Source organism: Petaurus breviceps, unplaced genomic scaffold (assembly GCF_028583685.1).
Source record: "Petaurus breviceps papuanus isolate PSGF00001 unplaced genomic scaffold, PetGlider_PUasm1.0 118, whole genome shotgun sequence".
Taxonomy (NCBI): domain Eukaryota; kingdom Metazoa; phylum Chordata; class Mammalia; order Diprotodontia; family Petauridae; genus Petaurus; species Petaurus breviceps.
This window is the reverse complement of record NW_027185616.1, coordinates 20404118-20431050: the sequence shown is the minus strand read 5'-3', so window position 1 is coordinate 20431050 and position 26933 is coordinate 20404118. Positions and strand designations below refer to the sequence as shown.

Here is a 26933-nt window from a genome sequence, read left to right as displayed (position 1 = left end):
ACAATCTGCTTGTCACTGTTATTTTTATAGGGCATTCTTCATGTAACTAGAGTGAAACCAGTTCACCCTTCCCTGAGGATTTTGCTTAAAAAAAAAACCCAAACAAATAAAAAACATTTATAGTTCTTTGCTGTAGGCTTATGAAAGTGAGATATAGTATAGAAACAGAGATAAACAATTTCAAGAAATCCACAGCCAGAGTTGAGGTCAAAAATATATATTCTTTTCACATAACTATTACATAAAATGAAGCTAAATGGTTGGAGGGAGATTAAGAGGACAAAAACAAATTCAGGCTCAGAGGAAAGAGGTATTCTTTGTCTACAGCTTTCAACATCTTTAAAAGTTAGCTTTCTGTCAAGTGTCTTTTCCAGAACAGACCAGGGAAGACATGTCTAATTGAGTTTTGAAGGCTTTAGAAAACTCCATTTCCAGTAGTTCATGGAGGGACATTCCATCATGAGCATACACCCAATTCTTCCCTGTCCAGTCGTAGCGTTTGGGGCCACTAAAAGAAAAAACAATTACATGACACATTTCACGGAGAGTATGTGTGAAGAAGCAAGAATTCACATTTTACAGAGATGCCCAGAAATGAACGAACTTCCCAAAGTGATCAGAGACATGATGTTTCATTATGAAGTGACTGTCCCTACAGAAATCCAGGGGACCTTTTGTGACCCCCTCAGCTCAAGTCAAGCAATCAGTGAGCATTTTTAAAAATCTTAATATGTGCCAGGAACTATGCTAAGCACTGGGGATACAGAGAAAACCAAAAATCCCGTCCCTGTTCTCAGGGAGCTCGCGTTCCAATGGTGGAGAACCGGCTACATAAAAGAGACATGGGGGTAAGTGCAGGTAATTTCAGTGGAGAGGCTTCTTGCAGAAGGTGGGGTTTTCGCAAAGTGCTGAAGGAAGCCAGGGAAGCTAGGAGGAAGATGGAAGAGTGAGAACACTTCAGGTGTTGGGGAAAGCCAGTGAAAATGCTTGGAGCCAGGAGATGTAGCTCCCTAGCCTGTGTACAGGCACTGTACACAGTAGGTACTTAATAAATGATTACTGATTATTTAGTAAATTTTGGTTTTGATCTGGATCTGTGATTTCAGCAATGATGGAACTCTAGGTAGAGTGAATCCCTTTAATCAGTGCACACCAGCAGCTTCTTTGTAAATTACTTTAGTCTTACAGGGTAGTTTGCCTAGGCTTACACAACCAGTATGTGGTACAGGGCCTGGAGTCAGGAAGACCGGAGTTCAAATCTGGCCTTAGACACTTATTAGCTGAGGAACACTGGCCCAGTTATTTAATCTCTGTTTGCCTCAGTTTCCTCAACTGTAAAATGGGGATAATAACAGCACCTACCTTCCAGGGTTGTTGTGAGGTTCAAATGAAATATTATAGTAGGTGCTATATAAATTCATCATCATCATCATTATTATGTGTTAGAGGTATGACTTGAACTCAGGTCTTTCTGACAGAGGCTGGCCCTCTATACACTAGCACAAGTCTCCTGTTTTAAAAACATAATATCGGGCGGCCAGGTAGCACAGTGAGTAAGAACACCGGCTCCAGTGTCGGGATGACCTCGAGATTGAATCCTGGGCTCAGACACTCAGCACACCCAGAAATAACTGGCCGTGTAACCTTGAGCAAGTTACTTAACCCCAACTGCTTAGGGACGGCCAGGTGGCTCAGTGAGTAAGAGCACTGGCTCCAGTGTCGGGATGACCTCGAGATCGAATCCTGGGCTCAGACACTCAGCACACCCAGAAATAACTGGCCGTGTAACCTTGAGCAAGTTACTTAACCCCGATTGCTTAAAAAAAATAAATAAATAAAAACATAATATCTACATAAATATTTCTTAGATTGGAAGGCAAATGAAAAATGCTCCTTTTTCTAAATTTAAACTGAAATAGAGTTGTGATGTGTGAATTATTCAGAGTTCAAGATACCTGTGTGATAGCTTCTCTTTAGATCATGGGAGAGATGGAGGAAGAATAAGGCTATTACTCACTTACCTTTCCAAACAGGAGTGGGGTAGGTATGGAAGGAAGGAGGCAAAACACTGTATCTGTTCAGCTTTGGAGCTGAGACCTCAGAGGCCATAGAGTACAAACTCCTCCACCCCCAGCCCCGGTATTTTACAGATGAGAAACTGAGGCTGAGAGAGATGAAGTGGCTTACAAAGATCACAAAGACAGCAAAAGGGCAACCTGGATTTAACCATGATCTTCTACCTCCCAAATCTAGTTCTCTTTTCATTAAACCATTTAGACAGCCTCTTGGTACTACCTTCTTGCTACTTAGTATTACCATGTACTGTCAGTGAGTAAGATTAGTCCATACTCTACAGACTGGCTCCCAAGTTCATATAATAAGTACAACTGCTGTCATCCCGACACTGGAGCCGGTGCTCTTACTCGCTGAGCCACCTGGCTGCCCCTTGGCTTTTTCACTTGAAAAAAAAAATGTAAAGAGAAATAAAATCGTCAAAGGATGGAGTGGAAAAATTACTCCCACCTCATCCTACTCCCCTCTCATTTGTTTACTATATTACGCTGAGAACTGAATGGTAAATGGGATATAGCAACAGGGGCTTCCCAAAGTGGGAAGGGAGTCTGCAGGGTTAGTAATGGAAAGCAGGGAGGAGGGCCCAATTTAACATCCCAATGAATATTCTTCAGAGCAGGAACAATATATGTAGGCCCTTGTAAATAAGGATAAATCAAACTGATTGTAAACTGTGCAGACATTTCCTTTTTTGCAGCTCTGGAGCTGATGGCTGTTTGGAGTCAGGATTATCTGCTCCAATTATTTTGCTATGTATCTTCTTTTTTCACATCTGGAGCAAAGGATGACATTTAGATTCACTCATGAGGGCTATTATTTTAGGGGTGATATTTCATTAGCTGTTGCCAAGAATGCTTGTCATGACCATAATGATTTAAGATTTAAAGGACCTATTGGAAAAATTATTTGACCCTTACAAGCTGTGCTGAATTTTCTTCTAATGACAGTAATTCTTCAGCACCCTATTTCTCTGAGGAGAAATTCTAGCAAGATGGTTGAGTGAATAGCCTTGACTAAAGATCATGCCCAGATCCTCCTTATAGCCTTAAAAAACAGCCACATAGGAATCAAATGAAAGAAAAAAGAAGAGAAGGAAAATAAACCTTCCTATTGCCACCATGATTACCACTAAAAATCACCACAGATGATGGCTCCCTCATCCAGCACCAAATTTCCAATTCATCTCCCTTCCATTTGAGCATGGCTCCCTAGCCTGTGTGTGGTGATATTGCAATGTTTAGTCATCTCTACCTGTGTGTGACACTGGGTCCTGTGCAATATTTGTTTTGCTTTTTTTTTTGGAGGGGGGACGGTAGGGCAGTTGGGGTTAAGTGACTTGCCCAAGTTCACACGGCTAGTTTTGTGCTAAATGTCTGAGGCCACATTTGAACTCAGGTCCTCCTGACTCACTGTGCCACCTAGCTGCCCCAAGTGTGCAATATTTTTTGAAGCACAGGGTCGAATAAAATCAGTATTTCCTTGCCCCCACTGATGGAGGAATAGCTAAACAAATGTAAGGGAACAGCACTGTGCTGTAAGAAACAATGAACGTGATGAATTCAGAGAAGCATGGGAAGACTACTGTGAACTGAGAGGCAAAGTGAAGCAAGCAGAGCCAGGAAAACAGTATATGTAATAGCTACAAAAATATAAATGGAAAAAACAGCCAATAATTCAATTCAAAACAATTCAAAATGAATGTTGCAAAATTAAAAACAACAAATTTTGCCCTAAAGAAGAAAAACGAGGAACGTTACCCTCATTCCTTTGCAGGAGGTGGTGGCAGTAGGAGGGTGGTTAAATCACTTACCCAGGGTCACACACTTAGGAAGTGTCTGAGGCCACAGGAAGTCTTCCTGACTTCAGGACGCTGTGCCACCTACTTGCCTGATTAAAAGTTGGCCACCTTTGGGGTGGCTCTGAAGTTCAATGAAATATATGAAAATCACAGATATGTGAGGGGAAGGGATGGTTCTGGTGCAACTGCTCAATGGAATTCCTTTCTGGACTTTGATTAGGGGAATCTTTTTTTTTTTTCCGCTTTTTGGAGTGGGGAAGGCAGGGCAGTTGGGGTCAAGGTCACACGACTAGTAGGTGTTAAGTGTCTGAGGCCAAATTTGAATTCAGGTCCTCCTGACTCCAGGGCTGGTGCTCTATTCACTACTCCGCCTAGCCGCCCCCGGGGAATCTTTTTTTTTTTAAATTTATTTTTGTCTTTATTAATTTGTTCGTTTACTTTTAGTTTACAAGATTCAGTTTCCCATTTCTTTGAGTTTCAAATTTTCTTCCCCTCCCTGTCCTCCCCTCCCCCCACCATGGCAGCATACAATCAGGTATAGGATCTGCAGATACTTTCACATTAAACATTGATCAGGTTATAAAGAAGGATTGTATTGGATGGAATGAACAATGGGAAAGAGGAAACCAAACCAAACAAGAAAGAGAGCAGGTAATTTGCTTCAATCTGGATTCAAACTCGGTTCTTTCTAGTTCTTTCTCTGGATGTAGACATCTCTCTTCATCATGAGCCTTTTGGGGTTGACTTATAGCCCTGCACTGCTGAGAAGAGCCCAGTCTATCAAAGACGGTCGTCACACTCTCCAGGTAAATATGAAGTCCATCTGCTTCTCGTTTCTTATAGCACAGTAGTATTCCATTACATGCATATACCATAACTTGTTTGCCATTCCCCAACTGATGGACATCCCCTTAATTTCCAATTCTTTGCCACCATAAAAAGAGCTGCTATAAATATTTTTGTACATATGGGTCTTCTTCCCACTTCTATGATCTCTTTGGGATATAACCCTAGAGGGGAATCTTTTGAAAGACAGTGAGGGAGAGGGCCAAGTAGACTGCTATAAACCAGGCTACTTGCAGTGGCCTGTTAAAACTCCTACTAAAAGTTACTTGTTTATCAAGACGTCGTACATAAAAGTATTGCCAGGATACCCAGTAGGAGATATTTCCACAGCTTTTGAGTAGAGACTAGCTAAGTTGATATGAGATATTTGTAAAGCACTTTGAAAACCTAAAGTCCTATATAAATGCTAGCTATTATCTTTATTATCATTGTTAATAATTTCACAAGCACACCTGTGTAGCGCTATATAGTACCGATACTCCTCTTCATTCCCAGTGATCATAAAAAAAATAAAACCGTGAGGTTTTGGGGCGGCTAGGTGCCAGTGAATAGAGCACCGGCCCTGGAGTCAGGAGGACCTGGGTTCGGATCCGGCCTCAGACACTTAATACACACAAAAAACTAGCTGTGTGACCTTGGGCAAGTCACTGAACCCCAACTGCCCTTCAAAAAAAGTGAAGTTCCCTATCCATCGAGCTACATTTATCATTGCCATAAGGGTCACATACATGCAGCATTCACACTGTGAAAAGACAACAGGACTGACCACTCTGGAGAACAGAGAGGGACTAAGATGTCCATAGCCTTTTGGCCCAGAGATCCCAATGCATACACCCCAAGGGAGTCAATGATAAGAGAGTCATCAAAGTACTCCCAGTAGTCTTTTTGTTTTTTTTTAGTAGCAAATGACTAGAAAAAGAGTAGAGGCCCAGCAATGAGGGAATGGAAACTAACTGTGACACATGAATGTAATGGAATGTGACTATGATGTGGTGGATGAATATGAAAAACATGGAAAAAGCATGAGAAGACTTAGGACAATTTACACACAGCAAACGTAGCAGAACCAGGAAAGCAAGATATATGACTACAATGAAAATGAAAAGATAAATAGCAAATGTGTGTGCGTGTGTGTGGGCGCCCGCACGTGTGTGTACACATTTATACATACTGAACGCTGTGAAATGATAATGCCCAAACTTGGCCCTGAAGGAAAGATTAGGAGAACTCTACCTCTCTCCCTTCCTTCTTTGCAGAGGCTAAGGGGAGGAGGGGCAAGGCAGGGGTGACTACAGGTGTGGGACATTGGCTAGAATGTTGGAGTTGACTGACGTGTTAGTTTCGCTGAACTATTTCTTTTTTTTTTAAGTTTCTTGCCAGAAGGAGTGGCTCTTAGTGAGAAGATATGGGACACAATGGGAAAGAAAGGGGATGTAAAAACAAAAGGTATCAGTATAATTGAAAAAACCAATGGAACTGCTATAGAATGCCTTAAGATTACAGAAATTAAGAAGAATCATAAATCAAATTGTGTTTACACGTCAATGACATGTGTATTCATCAGTGTGGGTGCTCCTTCCTCAGGCCTAGAGGACAACTGCTCTACGGCAGTCTTTGGGTATCACTATGGCCAAAATAACTAACCGCCCTTGGGCCGACCTTGTGATGCACTTCTCCAAACTTAGGTAGGCTGGTTCTGAAACAACAGACATATAAGCAGGCCCATGCTGGTAAAGTCTAATCATGTCCCTTATAAAATAACTCCACGGAGTTAAAGTCTGTTATTTACACTCTCATCCTATAACACAAATATCCACCTCCCTAACAACCAGAATTATAAAGGGGTTCTGCTGTATTTCTATCCCCTTTTCAGTTACACAGCTCCTTTAATTCTCAAGGATATGTCCCCCACTCCCTTTAGGAGTAATTTAAGGAATAATAAGTTATTTTGGAATAAGTGCTAATTTATGAGACAAATTTCTTCTTTTTTGGGTGCCGTTTTCCTAATATAGAATCTTTTCTTCTGTATGCTATCCTGTTTTGCTATCCTTTTATTTTTTCCATAAAACAAGTCATTATTCCCCTACTTCCTATCTGGCTTGGGTAATGGATAGTATCAGAAACAGTTAGATTAAAATACTGTCTCTTACTTATGCCAGCTGTGTGACCATGGGCAGGTTTCTTAACCTCTCAGTGGCCCGGGTAACTCTTGATCTTTAAGTCAAAGCCGAGTCGCTGGTCTGTGTTGGTGAAGAGAAATCACAGGTCCAGTTTCAATTTGTTGCTTCTTTGCTATTAGTCCTCATCTGCCTCTCCTTGAATTACTTCTTGCCTTTGAATTCTTCTTTTAGATTAGCAGTAATTGTTCATGCTTTTGGAAAATCCTTAGGTATCTTATGTATCCCATTTACTTTCCAGATTACAATGCTATCCTTTCCTTGTTTCTTACAGCTTCTTTCATGAAGAATGTAGGTGAAATCCCACAATTAGAGAACAACTATCATGTTATACACATGTGTTGAATGGATCTGACCATGAAGTATCTTTTATTTATTTCTATAAACTTCTTTTTTTGCTTTTTGGAGGGCGATTGGTTAAGTGACTTGCCCAAAGTCACACAGCTAGTAAGTGTGTCAAGTGTCTGAGGCCATATTTGAACTCAGGTCCTCCTGATTTCAGGGCCAGTGTTCTATTCACTGCACCACCTAACCACCCCGATTTTTATAAACTTATCTTCAAATGATTTTGTAATAAGCTGCTTATGAGAAAAATAACCAGGCCTTCTCTATTAATGATCTGACTAAAATATTTGAATTTTTTTGGTTATTAATGGAGTCTATAAAGAAAAGCTCTACAGATGGCAAACCTTAATTCACAGGAAAAGCAATTGTAATTCATCTATAGGTATAACTTGTTCAACAAGACAGTCCTCAGGAGGTTTTGTTTCTTTTAAAAAATACTCTCACACTACATAAAGGCCAAGCAAACGGTAATTAACATTCAAACACTTTCACTTTGGAACATTTCCAAAATCCATGCCTTTCAAACAGTACTATTCAGAGATGTCTGCACAACTTTTTCGTTTCCTTTTTTTTTTTTTTTGCTTATTATCCAGCGTATCACATAGAGAACTGAGTCAGCAGGGATAATGTGGCTACAAAAGGCCATTGTGTTTCCACAGGTAAATCAACCAATCCCATAGGATGCACTTAGAAAAGTTCTCAACCAAATAAAATCATCTAAAAGATATATTTTGTCTAAAGAGGGAAAAATGTATTTTTTAAAGAAAAAACTAGTATTTGTAACCTATCCTACATGGATTGTCAGCAGTTTCTTTAAAAAAAATTTTGGCATATATTGCAGATGAAAAATGCTACTTGGGTTTTCCACAAATTTATTATTATTCACTGAAATACACTTCTGAGCAAGACTTGTAAGCATCATGTTACTGTCAAGTGTGTCCAAATGAAACATGGGCTTCGTGGCCTTTTTCAGTCTCCAGACATAGCTGTATATTTTTTTGGTGGTTGCCATGACTACTAGTCTTATCCTCTAGAAACGGAGACAAAGCTACTGACACATATATTCTTGCTAGCCCAAGTAGGCTGAGATGTTTTTCCAGGAGTGAGGATGAATTTACAGTGATCCATCCATATTCTCCTCATTTAGTCCCTGCTGTGAACAAGAGAATGAGTCTGTAGGATAGATGGCCCCGGGTAGGGGATGAGGGCCATGGCCATGAACTGAGGTGAAACTAATTGGTTCACATAACGATCAAACCGCTATCCCCTGCTTCACTAGCACTGTGAGGATGGATTTTTTTTTTTGGAGGGGGGGGGGGGCAGGGCAATTGGAGTTAAGTGACTTGCCCAAGGTCACATGGCTAGTAAGTGTTAAGTGTCTGAGGCCACATTCGAACTCAGGTCCTCCTGACTCCAGGGCCGGTGCTCTATTCACTGTGCCACCTAGCTGCCCCCAAGAATGTATTTCTTTGGTGATATCCTTTATCCTGTTCTTTTTCAAGGCTCCTCATTGGTTCCACATAGGTACCTGGGTAGCTATGAAAGGAGTACTGGATATGGGGAGCCAGGGTGATGAGTTCAAATCTTGTCCCAGTCACTTACTAGCCGTGTGACCCTCAGCAAGTTAATTCAATCTTCCTCTGCCTCCCTTTACTCATCTGTGAAACAGGGATAGTAACAGCACTTCCATAATAGGGTTACTCTGAGGCTGGCTCCAATGAGGTAACAAAGGGCAAGTGCTTTGTATACTTTAAAACACAAAATAAATGCTAGTTATTGTAGTTGTTATTATGGTTCATCTGGCTAACCCCCACATGAACCTCTCCGTTTTCTTGTGCACAAGATCCATTTTCAAATCTTCTAAAGCTGTCATGGGCCATGTCTCAAAGCCTTATGACAAAGTCAGCAGGATACTGGAATTTATAAGATGGATTTTAGTTTCTAGGAGAGTCTGGGGATATTAAAGGAGCTCAGTAATTTTTTGAAAGTAATCCAGCCTGCTCTCCTCCTGTTTAAGGCTAAGACCACCTCATTATCCATTTATATCGTCAGTCACAGAAAAAATACAGATAGATCCTACAGACTGTTCATCCAAATGCCATGTTAAAATCTAGGCAATCACCAGGGATAACATGAATTTGAAACATCGTTTATGAGCCTGAAGGAAATGGGAGTGATGGTTTACTGATATCTGACTCCTACCAAATTCACGTATAACAAAGAGTGACTGAACACAGCAGGGTGAAGAGATCATTCATAAGTTGCCCCTTGCCAATTATCCAAGAATTAATGTAAACACTAGGACAGGGAAACATGCAGCACCCTTTATGCTGAACCATGTGCTTTCTCCTATTTTATCCCTCTCCAGTAAATGTGCACCTGTGGAAACTCTCTGTATGTACGAGGTGACTCAGTTTTTGCCCAGCCCTTTAAAACTCTTGTACATTTCAGTCAAACCTGCTGCCCCATGCTGCACATGGGATTCTGCTAACCTTTGTTTTCTACCTTTGAAGCAGCCAAAGGGGGAATGCAAAACACATCCAGGGGTCGAAGTATAACTTGTTTTGGTACCAAAATTGTACTGTGTATGGAGAACAACCCTAAAATGGAAAGCTATGTAATTCTAATGACCAACCTTGTCCCTGACAAAGAGAGGAAAAAACATTTTTCTCTTCTTCCTTTGCAGACACTGAGAGGAATGTGTGAATATTGGGGGGTGATTCTTTACCAATACCTTCAGATTGCTGATGTGGTGGCAGTTGGTTTGGATGTATTGCTTTTTTCTCTGTCTCTTCTCTAATGTTTGTTACAAGGGTTGGTTTTGATGGGTAGGGGAGGAAGGATATGCTTTGACATAATGGTAATAAGGAAACAAAAGATATTAAAATTTTTAAAAATTACACAGTGTGAAACAAGACTTTTGACACAGACATCACATTAATTCAGGGATGATGAAGACTGCCTCCCCTAGTTCCTAAAAGACACACTTTTTTTCATTTACATATCTTTTTGGTTAAATAACCTCATGTCTGTTTACAGAAACCAAATTATCAGCAAGGAGAAGCATGGGGTTGGGGTAAATTTTCCTGTGTAGAATAAGAGATAACTGTAGGCAAACATACCAGAAGATTCACTTTTAAAGCTAGTTAATAGTGGGCAGAGGAGGAGAAGAGGGAGAGGGCACCACAGGAAATTATTAAGGTACATCACAGTTCAATTTGTGCCTACTTAAATTTTTCAAGAATAAGATAATTTACATACCTGGATGGAGAAGACAACCAGATTTGCTTGTTAGGGGACTGTTTGTTGATCACATAGGTTCCCAGGTCTCCACCCAGCTTTACTGTTAGAACACCGTTCTAGTGTTGGGGGGGAGGGAAGGTGCAGAATTGAAAATTGGCATCATGTCATAATTGCTTTGAATTTCCCAGTTTCCCAATAACTTTGCAATCATATTCGAACACAACAGATAACACAACAATCCTGAGTTTAGAAATAATAGTATCTTGCAACTTTAAAAGCACTTTCACATTAGTAATTTCATTTGACCATTACTAAAAACCCTGTGTAAATGCAAATTAGGGCAGCTATGATAAGCTCTTCTTTTACAGATGAGGAAACTGAGGTTCAGAGCTCTGCCCAAGGTCACAACATGGAGGTAGCTCATTAACTACCTAAGCTTATACCCAGGATAGTGTTCTTATATACTCAATATCCACAAACACTCAAAATGCATATATAAACAAACAATAAAATTAGACATGTAAAATTCATCATGTAAATATACTCACAGAATGAACATCAAACAGGTCAAATCCACTTAACCACTTACTCGAAGAGTTCTGAAGCCCCAGGCTCCCCCTAGAATCCTCTCTAACACCAGATCTTTTCACATGTCACTAGAAAGCTTTATTTTTTTTTTAATGCTTAGAAGACACCTCTTTCATGCTGCAGATCACACATGGAAGCAGACTTGTTCACTCACCTTCGCCCTCCAAATAACTAACATAAATTTTAAAACACCCTTTCATTGATAGAGTTTTTTATTTCCATATCTTCTGTACCTTGTTAGGATGTACAGGATATGAGAGAAACAGATTAGAAAAATAAGATTCCCCTTAGTCAGACTAGCAATGAACGATTTCCTGATCTCCTTCACTATACATCAATTGTGACCTGAAGAAAGCATCTCTATAATATTTCATGTTGATATAATCTATTTTTTTGGGTCCCCACGGCAACTTAACTGTTGTAAATAGTTCCTATAAAAATTTCTGCAAGTATGAAAACAAATTATTTAAATAAAAATGACAGGAGCACTATTAGTACAATTATTAGGTATGGGAAGGCAAGACAAGCAGCTTATTTTCCAGGTGCCAATTAAAACTAGACCCAATTACAGTCCTAACACATTATCAAATGGGGTGTGTATGAAGTGTGTCACCATTAAAGTGAGAACAGGAAACACGAGGATGCTTCTGACTATTTCTAAGGACAAAATTGAAGGGGGGAAAATGATGCTAAAAAATAATTCCCTGCCTTTGGACTCAGAGATTCCACTGCATATGTATAGGCATATACTACAAGGAGGCCAAAGACAGAAAAAAGGTGCCAAATTGACCCAAAATATTCATAGCAGCACTTGGGGCCGCAAAGAACTAAAGCAAACCCAATGCCAAGTGACGAGGGGATGGCTGAACAAATTGTAGCATATAAATGTAATGAGTTATTACTGTGCTGTAAGAACTAAGGAAAATGAAGAATTCAGAGAAGTATGGAAAGACTTAAATGAACTAATACAGAATGAAATAAGCAAATCCAAGAAAATATACACAATGCTTACAGCCTTGTAAATGGGAAACCCCCTAAATCAAACAGAACATTGTTTTTATAACAACCAAGTCTTGCTCACAAGAAAAGATGAGAAAAGTAGTTCTTTGCAGAAGTGCATTATGGGTATGGAACACTGCATATACTCTGAGACCTGGTTGATGTGTTGGTTAGTGTTGCTGAACTGCTTTTTATTTCTTCCTATTTTATTCTTTGTTAAAAAGGATGGTTCCTCAGTAGGAAAACGGAAAGGTTATATTAAGAAATGAAAGTGACATAAAATAAAAGCTATCAACACAAAGTTTTGAAAAGGATGCTCAACTAGCTCCCCCAGCCCTCTGAAAAAAGTATTTTAATAAGTCATAGGTTAAAATCTTCCCATATCCATGGATTTCAGGTCTAGGAACGTGTGGGGAAAAGGTAATAATTTGTGACAATGATTATATCAGATAAACACTGATTTAGCGTTTAGAAATCTCTTACAACTTTCAAATCTGAAGACACTGGTGCAGCAGCTATCAAGGAAAGCATACCAGCAGGGCAGTAATTCCTACCTTTGGGGTCACGATGAATAAAAATTCATGTCAAGGTATAACTGATTTTATGGTAACTGTTTTTGTAATTTTGTATTTTTTCAATCAACAAATATTACTAGTATAGCTCCTATCATGTAGGGGAAGGAGTCAGGGAAATTTTTTGACATCGCTATTAGGTACCACCTATCAGGTACCACCGCAGTAACGGATACATGCCCCTCCAACTCTCAATTACAATAACCTCTTGCTATTTGTGGTGACTAATTATAATTCCTCCCATTATAAGTCTGTTTATAACTTGGAACTTTTAAAAGCAGCAGCCAAAAAGAGGCAAATGAAGGACGTTATTATTCCACTAAGGTATTTTGATGTTTGAACTGCTTTTAAGGACACCTCCTGAAAAGCAGAGTAACCCAACATGCTAGCCAATTGGAAGAGGAATTGTTTATGTGGGCACAGAAATAAGAACTATTGTTATAAATAAGTAATTTGTAGAAGCAGTCACACACGAGCCAGCATGCCCCACATGCAATTGCCTGGGCCAAAAAAAATACAGCTACAAACATCCTCCAGTCCCCAAAGAATACATCAATAATACTTGGACAAGATGCCAGTTTCCAACTTAGTGAATAGAGGACCATACCAACATGAGACATTTGTTTACTATCCCAATCCTATAGGAGGTTAGGATGACTGGAAAAAAATCAAAGAAAAAGAGAGGTCCAATGACCTAGTGATATTCTATATGGGTGTGCCATGTTGCTTGGTTAGATCTCTTATGGACAATTTAGTTAAGCAAAGGACATAGGAGGGTCTTCTGTGTACACAGATTTTTGGCCCTGTAGTGCCACAGCCAAAACTCAATTATTTATATCAATTAAAGAGAAAGCACTAGCACAGATAATGGCCTCCTTTGATCAGGAGACCCACAGTTTAACTGTAGAAAACAACACACATAAGATAATCAAACAATCTGGTACAGAAAACTGAAAGTTGACTATAATCATTCTTTTGTATTTTGCTTTTTGGAGGGGGGAGGGTAGGGCAATCGGGGTTGTGACTTGCCCAAGGTTACACAGCTAGTTTTTTTTTGTTACGTGTCTGAGGTCGCATTTGAACTCAGGTCCTCCTGACTCCAGGGCTGGTGCTCTATTCACTGTGCTACCTAGCTGCCCCAACTATAATCATTCTTTACCAATACCTACCTGCTCAAGGTTTTTGCCTGAGCTATTTGTATAACTGCTTCAATTCTAATTTCAGCCTGAGTTATTCTAGATAACTTTCTGCTTGGCCATGGGCAGCCCAGCTAAGATTTCTGAATAAAAATAGCTATGTTTTAAATCTTTACGCTACTTACAACATTCCATTTATTATCAGCAGCATTTATTTAAATACTTTAAAAGATGGATAGCATCACAGGTGATCAATAAGGCAAACCATAATTGCTACATAACTTAGTAAATAGTTTTCATTAATTGCTGTGGACAAAAAAACGAATCATCCAGTGGCCCAAGTTCTGGAAATAGCTTCTTCAATCTCTTCTCCCTCTGACCCACACTTCATACTGCAGCCAACTCACATTCTTTAGGTAGAGATCTGGCTATGTCATTCTTTTGCTTAAAGTCTTCAGTGGCACTGAATTGCTTAGCAGTCAAAGTAAAACTTTTCTTGGCCTTCAAGGCTCTTTATTACCTCGCTCTACTTTTTTATTTTTATCTCATTCATTTCCCCCAATGTGTTTTACCAACCAAACAGGACGACTCACTGTCTTGTCCCCCAGACATCACCCATGTGGGGGTTTTGCAGATGTAAGGCACTCATGCTTTCATCGCTGTCCTTCATTTCTCTGTTCACCTGTCAGTTGAAACTCAACTCAAAGACCACCTCTATTAAGCTTTCTTCCCTCTCTGACCTCATGTAGCATTTTGCTTTTCATTTTTTTCCAATGGATTTACTAGGTATTAGAGTTACCTGTGTTGGTACATCCCACTATAATACTGCAAAATTTCAAAAGGGCAGGGCATATGTTTATCTAAACTTTGTAGTTCTGAGTCGAGGAGGAGTTTCATAAGTGTGCAATAAAGCTAAATGTAATTAGGCTGGTTGTTAGATGATCTGTTCCTAGGTCCATTTCTGAAGTCTTTTACGTTCATATAAGAGCTTCCAGATCTTCTACTACACTGATCTAGCTTTTAGAAACCATAATGAAGTTCTGAAGGTGAGCTTCAGTGGAAGATTATTACTATTAAGGCTGTATACGGAGTCATCATCATCATAACAGTTAACATTTACAAAGTACTCACTATGTGCTGGGCATTATTGGGTTGTTTTTTTTGCAGAGTGCTTTCTTCCCTCCACTCCCCAATTTATTTATTTTGTTTTCAACATTCATTTCCACAAGATTCTGAGTTTCAAATTTTCTCCCCATCTTTCCCCTACCCCCACAGCAAGATGGCAAGCATACTGGTTACCTCTTCCCCTAGTCTGCCCTCTCTTATACTGGGCATTGTTTCAAACACTTTACAAATATTGTCTCATTTGATCCTCACAACAACCCTGGGAAGTAGATACTGTTACTATTTTACAGATGAGGAAACTGAGGCAAACAGGGGTTAAATGACTTGTTCAAGGTCACACAACTTGTAAGTGTCTGAGGTCAAATTTGAACTCAAATCTTCTCGACTCTAGGCTCATCACTCTATCAACTGATAGCTACCTAGCTGTCTTTAGATGCAAAGGATTGGGAAGTGAGGGGCAAGACTAAACAAATTATGGTATATGAACGTAATGAAATACAATAATCAATGACAAAATAGACAGTTTCAGAGAAACCAGGGAGACTTGTATGAACTAATACAGAGGTAAGTGAGGAGGACCAGGAGTTATATAATTAACAACATCATCATGGAAACAAACAAAAAAAATCATCCTTAAAAGTGCAGCGACCACCTAGGATTCCAGAGGATCAATCACCAAGCCTGCTAACCACCTCCTGACAAGGTACACAGCTGCCTCAGGGTGCAGAATGAAACATATAGTTCTGGCCATGACCAATACGGAAATTAATTTTGCTTGACTACTCATATTTGTTACAAGGGAAAAATACAAATAAGGCTTCCAGTCTGAGTCCACCTGCACACAGGATCTATGTTCTTTCACTATGCTTATTTGTTACCAGGATTCTGATTTTTTCCCCCCAACTAGGGATCAGGGGAGCTAGTGATACTGTTGTTTAAAAATATGAGGGAGAGAAAGAAAGAGAAGAAGAGAAAAAGAAAGGGAGCAGCTGTTAGATGAAGCACTAGCCCTGAAGTCAGGAGGATCTGAGTTCAATTCTGGCCTCAGACATTGACTAGTTACTCAGACACTAGACCCTGGGCAAGTCACTTAACCCCAACTGCCTACAAAAAAAGAAAGAAAAAAAGAAGAAAAGCATTTTAAAATTGAAGCATTTTAAAAGCATTTTAAAAAGCATTGAAGCATTTAAAAAATGCACAGAAGAGAACAGAAAGAAGTTCAGAAGGTAACACAGGTAAGCAGGATTGCTCTGAAAGTAACAAATTAAATTTGTGATATACTTTTGAAAAAACAAGCTGTAAGTAACAGAAAATTATGGTTTTATATAATTAACATTTTCCTGTTCTATTCTGTATATGCAACACAAGGTTCTTTTTTGAGGAGTGTTTATGGAGTTCAGAAAAAAATGTCTTTTTAAGTCTATACAAGGGAGGCAATGGGGTACAGTGGAAAGATCACTGAACTTGAACAATGGGATCTACATTTAAATACTGGCTCTGTCATTTATTACCTGTATACCCATGTGCAAGTCACTTAACCCTCCATGGGCCTTGATTTCCTCATCTGTAAAATGCAGTCAGAGCAGCTGACCCCTAAATTCCCCTTCAGTACTATATCTATAATCCTAATGGCCTGATACGTGCCTGCATTATATACTTAATGTTATATGCTTTACAAAGAAAAAGCAAAAACAATCCCTGCCTTTAAGGAGCATATATTCTAATGGGGGAGATCATGTATATTATCTATCTACACACACACACATTTATGTGGATATACATGTACACATATACACACACACATATACATATACACATATATAAACATGTAAGCTACAGAATGTTTCTCTAACTTTTATTTTGCTAACTCAGGTCCCTCTATATTCATAAAACCTGTCTCTAAACCCTCTTCTTCAAAGATACCTTCCATCATTTACCTTAGCCTGACTACTGTTCACACCCTTATCCAATATTCTCAAAGGATACATGTAGGGTTTGCATTCTATTTATTTAAGAACATGTCCCTGCGAAGCCATCATGTAACTCTTTGTGTGCTGGTCAGTGTCCCCGGTTAGGCTGTGAAGCCCTTGGGTGCAGGGCTGACCATGTCTACCATGTCAATGCCATTCATTCTGTCCCCACAGGTCCTAGCAGAGTTCCTGGGTATGGGGGTTGGGAAAGGGACACAGTAGGAGAAGGTACTCATTAAATGTTGTTTGTACACCTGAGATGATCTTCAAAGAGATCCTTATCATAAATAATTCCAGAGTTTAAACTAAAATGCCTGCTTCCTGGTATTAATTAACTGCTGTCAACAGAATTAACCTCAACAGGGGATTTTCTCCTCCTTGCTCAATGGGAAGCGAGGACTAAACAATAATTTAAAAGGTCAGAAGCCAGAAAGAACCCTTTCCTAAGTACGACACCTAGTGGTCTGTCATGACTATTTATTAGACATTCAAACATGAGCGGCTGTCTCTATCCAATTCAAGTTATCTTAGTTCAGTGCAAATTACCACGCATAAACAAACATCCTATAGAAGTATACATATATATATATATAGTACAGAAGCAACAAGAAACATCTATTAAACACCTGTTAAATGAAAAAGTGTTGGGTAAAATAGGAATTTTGGATGAGGGGCAGCGCATGACCTCATGGAGTTTATAGTCTAGGACAATATTATTAAATGAGGTAGGACAGCAAGACTTGAGTATAATTAGGGTATAAGGAGAAGCTGGGGTAGAAAGCTTCAGGTTCAGACCTGTGATTTCATCAGTGTCGGAAATCCCAGAGGGATAACTAACACATTCTACCAACATGCATTTCCTAGTCTTGGAGAAGCACTTACCCTGGGGTCTGAAAACTTTTTTTCTTCACATTTGATAACTGTATTCCAATATATTTTGTTTCCTTTGAAACCCCATGTATTTTATATTATGCATTAAAAACATTATTTTGAGAAGGGGTCCACAGACTTCACCAGACTGCCAAGGGGATCCATGACTAAAAAAGTTAGGCACTACTCTCTTAAGAGCTGCCTAGAAACCCCTAGGGTTTAAGTGATTTGCCCAGGGTCATACAGCTAGTATGTGTGAAGGTGGGTCTTGAATGCAAGTATTACTGATTCTAAAGCTGGCTCCCCATCCACGATGAAGCAGATGGTGCCACACTGAACAGAACCTAGATCTGGAGTCAGTTCAAATATGGTCTCAGATACTTATTTGCTATGTGACCTTGGGCAAGTCACTTAGCTTCTGTCTGCCTCAGTTTCCTTGACAGTAGAATGATAATAATAGGTGCTAACTCCCAGGGTTGTTGTGAGAATCAAGTGAGATAATATTTATAAAGAACTTTGCAAACCTTAAAGCACTATACATAAATGGTAGCTGTTCTGTCATCCTGCCTCAATATAATTTCTACACTACATAGGGTATGAAAATACAATTATTGTTGGTGTTGGTGTCATTCAGTCACATCTGACTCTTCATACTGTCTTTGGGGTTTTCTCGGCAAAGATACTGGAATGGACTGTTATTTCCTTCTCCGGTTTTATGCAGGCAGGGGTTAAATGACTTGCCCAGGATCACACAACTACTGAGGTCAGATTGGAATGCTGGTCTTTCTGACTCCAGGCCCAGCGTTCTACCCACTGCATTACCTAGTTGCCCCTAGTACAACAGGGAGGTACAAAGTCATATGGTGGTTCCAACAGGGAGAGATCACTTATGACTGGAGGTGGGAAAGCAGGAAAGGCTTCATGGAGGAGACAGAATCTGAACTATGGCATAGGAAACCAGGAAGTTGTATAGCTTCAAGTCTGCAACATCACAGCTTTTGAAAATTAATTGAGTTTTTATAAGTGATTTGCTGCCTGCCTTCCTCCAAAGCTCGTAAGGGTGTTGGCTGGCCAAACTGTATTTATTTTAATTCAGTTCTTTTCTAATGTTTCAATGCAGCATGGAGATGATTCTGAATTCCTAAAGGCAATGACAGTGAACACAAGGTGTCAGGTCCTACCAAGCTCCAAAGACTTTGCTTAGGGCCCTGGCAACAGGGATATAGCATCCAAGAATCAAATTGGCTAAATTTAAAAAAAAACCCAAAAAACTCATCATCAGGTTGGTCACTTGGTGATGAAGTATTTTCTGCTATTGCTACTGACTGAGGTACGGAGGGACTGGGAGATGTACTGGCAGAAGGAGTCTATGATAGGGGCCAGTGAACTAAAGTCTTGGGCCAAATCTAGACTCCCTCCTGTTTCTGTTCCACCTGTGAGCTAAGAATGTTTTTTTTTTTTTACATTTTAAAATAGAGATTTACTATGTTTACTTCATCATACTGCATTATTATTATATTGCATTTTTCACTCGTATACACTTTATTTATACCAATGAAAAAAGGCATCCTTCACAAAAGGTTTTGGGTTTTTCTGTTTGTTTTTCAGGCCACCATCCTTCATGGAAGGAGACTGGTAAATAAATACATAAAATTAGTATTAAGGTTTACAAATTGGGCAAGGTTGCAAAGAAGCAGGAAAATTTCAAAACATTAATCTCAGACTGGGAAAGGAATAGCTCCCAAGACATTTGTTTGTGGTCTGGTGCTAGCTGAAGCACTCAAAAGGACTGCCTAGCCAGTCAGGAGTAGAGAAAGAATTTCTAAACTCATTAAAAATTATTTCCCTTCATGTATTCTCCCTATATTCTAGCTACACTGGCCAGCTTGCACAAAGTTTAGCTAGTTCTAAATAATAATTATAAAAATTAACAGGCAGCAAGAACCCTTTCCCAAAGTTCCAAAATTCCAAATTCCATCTCTTGCCTCTGGAGAGGCCATGCTGCATACCTGGAATACATTTCAATTTCTGCTTTGTCTCTTTGAAGTCTGAGCTGCCTCTGAGGTCTTAGCTCATATGCATCTCCTCCAATGAAGTCTTTCCTGATCCCTCTAGTTCTTCTGGCTCACTCTCTCCTCAAATAATCCCGTATTTATTTATTTGTATAAAAGGTGTAAACCCTAGTAAAATGTAAGCTCCTAGGGAGCAGAGACTGCTGTTTTAGATTACTTTGCATACAAAAGGCACTTATTTAATGTCTGTTAGACTGATTCATACGCACAGACTTAATTTGTAATAGGCAGACTCTGAGTCTTATTTTTGGCACACAGCCGGAACTTAACAAAGGCTTGTTGACTTCTATACTGCTACTTAGTAGGAACTGTCCTACTGACAATTCCCTGGTTATAACATGAGAAGAAACCCCACCAAAGTCCACTGTCCCAAGAGGAGAAGGCCTCTTGTATCTTCTTAGAAAGTGTCTCATTCTTTTTCTCCATGCCACCTGGGGAGATGCTTGATTTCTTTACAACCTTGGGCCAGTTTTATAAAAGGATTCACTGAGCTACTTTCCTCAAAAAGATTTAGAAATGTCTAGCTGATGAAAAGAGCCCTGGATCTTTAGTCAGAGGGCCTGGATTCAAAATTTGGTTCTGACTTATTTCCTGTGTGACCTTGGGCAAGTCATCTGACCTCTTTGAAACTCATCTGTAAAGTGAGGAGGTGGGACCAGGATGACCTTTAAGGGCCCTTGCAGCTGAAAATCTACGATCTTGTGTCTTGCTTATTGAAGCTGCTGAGATGAGGGAGACTTCTTTCCCTCAATGTGCTGGTCTTCCAATGGGTCAGAAAAATAAAAGTAAGAAAAGAAATACCCCAAATGAAACATCGTAATCCTTGGATGTGTAAGGCTTGTCTCCGAGATCTTCAAAAAAATATGCTAAGGAGTCCAGTGTTTCCTCCGCAAGTTTTTCATAAGTGGTTTCATCTAGTGAGCTGCAGGGATGACAGAAAAAAAAAACAGCATACAATTAACAAAATTAATTTACTTAGTATCAAATTAACATAAATTTTTAAGCAATAAGAAAATGTTAAAAACAACAATCTCCCTCTCCTGCCTCCAATAACAGGACCAGATTAGGTAATCTCTGAAGTTTCTTCCCATTCAGAAATTCCATGATTCTATGAAGTTGAAACAGTCTTGAAGACCAAGAAGACTGACAAAACCATCACTTTTTTTAAGGTGGGAGGTTGTTGAGGGGATTCATGCAGGAGATGGACAAGACATCCTCTAAGGTTTCTTCAAACTCTAAGACTATGATTTTGGCAAAAGTATTGTCACAATACTTTTTGCTCTCAAAATAACTCTAGAAGCTGGAGAATGGGGGAGAGATTGTAGGAATTCTATACATCTTCCTATTCCTTAAGAGGAACTAAAAATCACAAGCTCCAAATGGACAACTAAATACTAAGAGAATGGATTTGCATGGCTCAACTTAAAACTACCAATCTAAAGAAGGATGTTGGGAGTGAACTGGCAAATACATGATATGGTCAGATCACTTAATGCACAAGTGTTTACTGAATGTATATGAAAGCATTTTCTTAAAGAAAACTTGTGCATATAAAACACAAACACACATACAAATATGCCCCCAAGATTGTCCTCAAGGTGAGAAAATGCACCTTCTTCACTGCTTAGCAGGGAGGCAGGAGAGAGTCTACTGGTGTCAGACACCATTGTGTTCATTTAGATTTGTTGAACTCTTTTTTCCCCTTCTCTTTTTGTTATGAGGTATAGTTTGTTGGGGACAGGGCAGGTCAGGGCTATATTCAGAAAGGGTGATGTAAAAACAAAATACATCAATAAAATTATAGTTAAATTATAATCAAACAAAAATTTTCTTGGGGTTGTGTATTGATTTTAGAAATTAATTTTTATTGATAGTTTTTGTTTTTACATCAGCTACATTTCCCAGTATATCTTTTCTCCTTTTCCCTCCCAGAGAACCATCCCTTATTACAAAGAACCAATGATTCTTAAATTATCTTTCCTTGACCTTTTTCCAGGTCAGTTGTTTTTTATAGTAAATACCTCACATGTTCCTCTAATTTTTCAGTCTTTGGACTTTGTTTTGTTTTTTTTTTTGCTTTTTGGAGGGGGGAGAGCAGGGAAATTTGGGTTATGTGACTTGCCCAAGGTCACAAGGCTGGTAAGTGTTAAGTGTCTGAATTCAACTCAGGTCTTCCCGACTCTAGGGCTGGTGCTCTATTCACTGTGCCTCCTTGCTGCCCCTGGATTTTGTTTTTATATTTCATATTGTCTCATTGAATCATTGAGCTCCGATTGTTTTACTTTTTTCTGAGGATCTACTATTTGGGTCATATTTTCCAGCCTTCTGTTCTAAGTAGTTTACTCTCCTTCTAATTTTCTTCCACAAGTGCTCTAATCTCATTTAAAAAAACCTCTTACTTCATGTCTTCCATTCCTCTTGGAGTTCTTATGAAAATGTCATTCTTTTTATTATGGAGTTATTTCTTATTTTTTTCTTTGTTTTTAGTTTTCAACATTCACTTTCATAGGACTTTGAGTTCTAATTTTTTTTTCCTTCTCCCTCCTCTCCCTCTCTCCAAGATGGCATGCAATCCAATAAAGGCTATCCATATTAGTCATGTTATGAAAGAAGAATTAAAATAAAAGGGAAAAACCACAAGAAAGAAAAAAACAACAAAAAAAGAAAACATAGCACGCTTCAATCTGCATTCAGACTCCATAGTTCTTTCTCTGGATGTGGATAGCTGGGCCTGTTTAATTTTTGTTCACTTGTGATTTTAGCCTTGCTTCCCTGAATGGGACTTTGAGCCCATTCGATGTCCCCTAAGTCTGGCTGTTGCTGCTGCCCAGTCACAGCTCAGGATGGGGCCCAGGGCAGTTCTGAAGAGGACTCTCCTAATGCATGGGCGCTCCAGCTCAGCCAGTGATGATAAGTGAGAAGTACTGGTAATACAACTTACTTTTTGCCACCCAATGTTCCTGTTTTCCTCAAATTCATCAGATGAACACTCTGTTTTTTGACCTTTGGAACTTGGCCTCTGAAGCCCTGGAACTGAGAACTCTAAAAGACAAGGATAATCATTACTCTTTTTCTGGATATATTCTTTGTCACACCAAACACTATTACAGAACCATCACCATCCTACTTATGAAGTTCACAGTGTCCAGAAGTACAGGTGAATATTTCTAAGGAAACAGTATTATATTCACACATTTATTCTTATTTTTATTCCAGTATTACCAAGGCAGGCTGACAAAGGTCTAGGCTCAGAGCTAGGAAGACCTACGATGAAGTCCCAGTTCTCACCCATTATGGCGGTGTGACTGAGAACTCTTTAAGATGAGGAGTTACATAGAAAGCAACATCAGGCATCAGAAGAGGGAATTTCCTCATTCAGAAGATTACTAATACTATTGAAGTCATAGCTCCAGTTTCTGTGCTCTGTTACCAAAAAGGGTAAACTTTAGTAATGTTGACAAAAATATTCCACTGTGGTATAAGATGCAAAGTGAAACTGTCATCAGAGAGCTAACAATTTAAGAACATGAACGGAGTAGTTCCAGCTGGAAGAGTGTCAGAGAAAGCTGCACGGAAATGGCAATTCCTCTTCTAGGCATCACATTCTGAGAAAGGTATTAACAAGCTAGATTGGAGCCAGAAGATCAGAATGCTGAGGGGACAGGCTGAAGGAACTGGGGAAATGTAGCTTGGAAAAAAAGGGCGCATTTAGCATTTTCTCAAATATCTGAAGATTTATATCCATGTAGAAAATGAATCAGACTTGGCCCCAAAAGGCAGAAACAGCACCAATGGGTAAAATTCATAGAGAGCTCAACAGAAGGGAAAACTTGACTAGTGATGAGAGTTGCCAGTTCTTTCTGGATGCATCAAGTATCCTGTCAGTGGAGGTCATTAAGAAAAGCTTAAATGACCACTTGTCAACAATAAAAAAAAGACAAGACAAGCAATTTGATTATTTTGGGCAAGTCACGTAACCAAGAGTTTCCTCATTTGCAAATACAGATATTATTAATAAATAGCATTTATATAGTGCTTTAAGGTTTGCAAATCTCTTTACATAAATTATCTCACTTGATCCTTACAAGAACCCTGTGATATACATACTATTATTATTCCCAGTTTTGCAGATGAAGAAATTGAGGATGAGCTTATAGGATGACTTGCCTAGGTTATATAACTAAAAAGTGTCTGAGGCAGGATTTGAAGTTAGGTCGTCTTCACACCAAAACCCAGTGCTCTATGCATGCATTACACTACCTGGCTGTCCCTTAGCAAGATCCTCCTCAGAGGATTTTTTGAAGAATGTCTTTGATAGACTACAAAGTCCTTTATAGAAAGATAGGCCATCTTTAATGTCATTCTGTAATTACTAGAGGCCTCTTCTCTGCTAAGATCCTAAGATTCTACTGGCCTATCTCTCAGGTCCCTAACCTGGGATTGTGAACTCATTTGAAAAAAAAAATTTGATACCTACATTTCAATATAACTGGTTTCCTTTGTAAATACTATGAGTTTTATTTTGTGCATTTTAAACATTATTCTGAGAAGGGGTCCATAGACTTCACCACACTGCCAGAGCAATTCTTGACACAAAAAGAGAGATTTGTTTATTTTCTTGTAGACTTCTTGTCAATACTCTTTTTAAAGGTCACTGCAAACACATGTGAAATAATTTTCAGAAATGGTAAAGTGACAAGGACATCTGAATGCTCCAGAAGTGCACTAGACTTTGACTCAGGAGGAGTGGCTTTAAAGACTGCTTCTGAGACTTAAAAACCCTGTGACCAAACTGGGGTAGCTCAGTGGTTTAGTAGACAGAGCCCTGGGCCTAGCGTCGAGAAGACCTCAGTTCAAATCTGGCCTCAGATACATATTAGCTGTGTGATCCTGGGCAAGTCACTTAACCTCTTGTGCCTCAGTTTCCTTGATGGTAAAATGGGAATGGTAAGAGCACCAACCTTGAGGGGTGGCTGTGAGGATCAAATGAGATCATACTCATAAAGCACTTAGCATAGAGTCTGGCACAGAGTAAGCACTATACAAATGCTTATTTCCTTCATTTCCTGTTCATGTGTTAAACTGTCTGAGCTTTATTTTACTCTATGAAATGAACTCATAAGACGGTCAAGAGGCTCAAATGAGATAATATATCTAAATTTCGCAAACTTTAGAGTGATATCTCTGTATATAAGATGCCAGCTATTGTTGTTACTTAATAAAAATGGGGGAGATGAAGTAAGAAAAAACCTAAATCCTCAGCAGATTTGGAATAACCTACACGGAAAACAATTTTATGAACATTTAATAAACATCTCTGTGCAAGGCTCTCTGCTAAGCACTTAAAATTACTAAGTGCTTTCTTGACAACAGCAGCAGGCTTTTGATTGAATGTTTTGCTGAGGAGTTTTATTTTTATTGTTTTCTTTTTTTTTTTAAATAATTTTTACTTTTTGGAGGGGGAAGGCAGGGCAATTGGGATTAAGTAACTTGCCCGAAGTCACACAGCTAGTAAGTATTAAGTGTCTGAAGCTGAATTGAACTCAGTTCCTCCTGACTCCAGGGCCTGTGCTCTATTCACTGTGCCACCTAGCCACCCCTTGTTTTCTTTTTTTTAAATCATAGTTGATGGATGGGGGGTGAGAAGCGGAGGAAGAAGGGATGTAGGGAAGACAGTAGTACACAAACAGAAGTCTCCAGTATGGAAGTTATTTTCTTGTTGTTGCTGTTTTCCAGTCATTCAACTCTTCATGATCCCATTTTGGGTATTCTTGGCAAATACACAGAAGTGGTTTGCTGTTTCTTTCTCCAGTGGATTAAGTCAAACAGAGGCTGAGTGACTTGCCCAAGGTCACACAGCTAATATGTATCTGAGGCTGAATCTGAACTCAGGTCTTCCTAGTGCTTTATCCACTGAGCCAGGAGTCGTAATGATTAAAGATCTGTGCAATAAGACCTAGGAGGAAGTAATCACAGAACTGTGATTAATTCAGCCAGGAGAAGCTGCATTAATGACTCCAAAACCACTCAGTGAAGAACTTTATACTCATGGAATATCAGAGCCCAGAAGGAACTGACTTTGGAGATGATCTATTTCATCCTCTCTTTGTAGAGAAGTCCCAATCAGTCAATAATCCAGCATCTACCGAGGGTGCAGACGCAAGAGAGAAGCCCTCCGGGAGCTTACACTCTGGGGTGGTGCAGTGGGTAAGCTGGGGGATCGGAAGTCGGGAAGCCCTGCCTCGGGCACTGCCGGGCTGGGTGACCCTGGGCAAGTCACTTAACGGGGCAGTGTCAGTTTCCTCCAGGGTCACAGGAAGATAATTGCGGCATCCTTCTGACCGCTCTCCGTCCCCGACCCCTTTTAGTGAGGATCAAATGACGGAATCGATGCAAAGCGCTTAGAATAGTGCTGGGCACACACGCTGCAAGGGCTGTTATATTTGTAAAGCGCTTTTGCAAACTCTGAACATAAATATTAACTACTTCACAAGATTCAGGCAACAAACACGAACGCGGAAAAACAAAGGGCGCTCAGTACAACCCCAGGCTCACCAAGAGGCGGAGGGGAGGACAGAGCACTCCAGAAATGGGCGTCAGGCACCGAAAAGGCACAGAGGCGGCCGGAGCAAGAGGCCTCCAGCTCCGCCACCCCCGCCGGCGAAGCGGGCTTAGAGCTAAAGAATGCGCATGTGCACCAGACCCCACAGCCCCGCCCCACCCTCTGGGCCCCTCCCCTTCCCCAGGCCCCCTTCCTCTCTCCAGCTTCCCCGCCTCCGGCTCCCCAGATCCGGCCCCTCCCTTTTCCACAGGCCCCGCCCCCCCGTCCCTCCAGTTGCTCAGGCTCCGCCCCTCCCGTTCCCAGCCCCCGCAGCCTCGGGGGGGGGGGCGGGGGGACCTGGGCACCAACGGCCCCGGGCGCCAGGACGCCACGGCTCCGGCCCCTGCCCCCGGAGCCAGGGGACCCGCCTGCGCAGCCCTCCTAGGCCCGGGCGCCAGCTGCCGCAGGGCGCTCGGCCCAGCCCCAGCTGTGCAGGGCCTCCGCGGTGCCGCCTGCGCCAGCGCTCCCAGCCCGGGCCTCCACATGTTGGTCGCGCGCCTCGGAGCGGGGCCGCGGCG

At 40.3% G+C, this 26933-nt stretch overlaps 1 protein-coding gene across 1 annotated transcript; it reads right to left on the bottom strand.

The window, feature by feature from the left end:
- Positions 1–201: 201 nt before the first annotated feature.
- On the bottom strand, positions 202–26933 carry FXN (frataxin). The gene is made up of 5 exons (XM_069086937.1): positions 26721–26933; positions 22756–22856; positions 20616–20736; positions 10501–10598; positions 202–508 (listed from the first exon to the last, which is right to left on the bottom strand). The coding sequence occupies exons 1-5, from the start codon at positions 26898–26900 to the stop codon at positions 358–360; spliced, it is 651 nt and encodes a 216-aa protein (XP_068943038.1). The 5' UTR covers positions 26901–26933; the 3' UTR covers positions 202–357.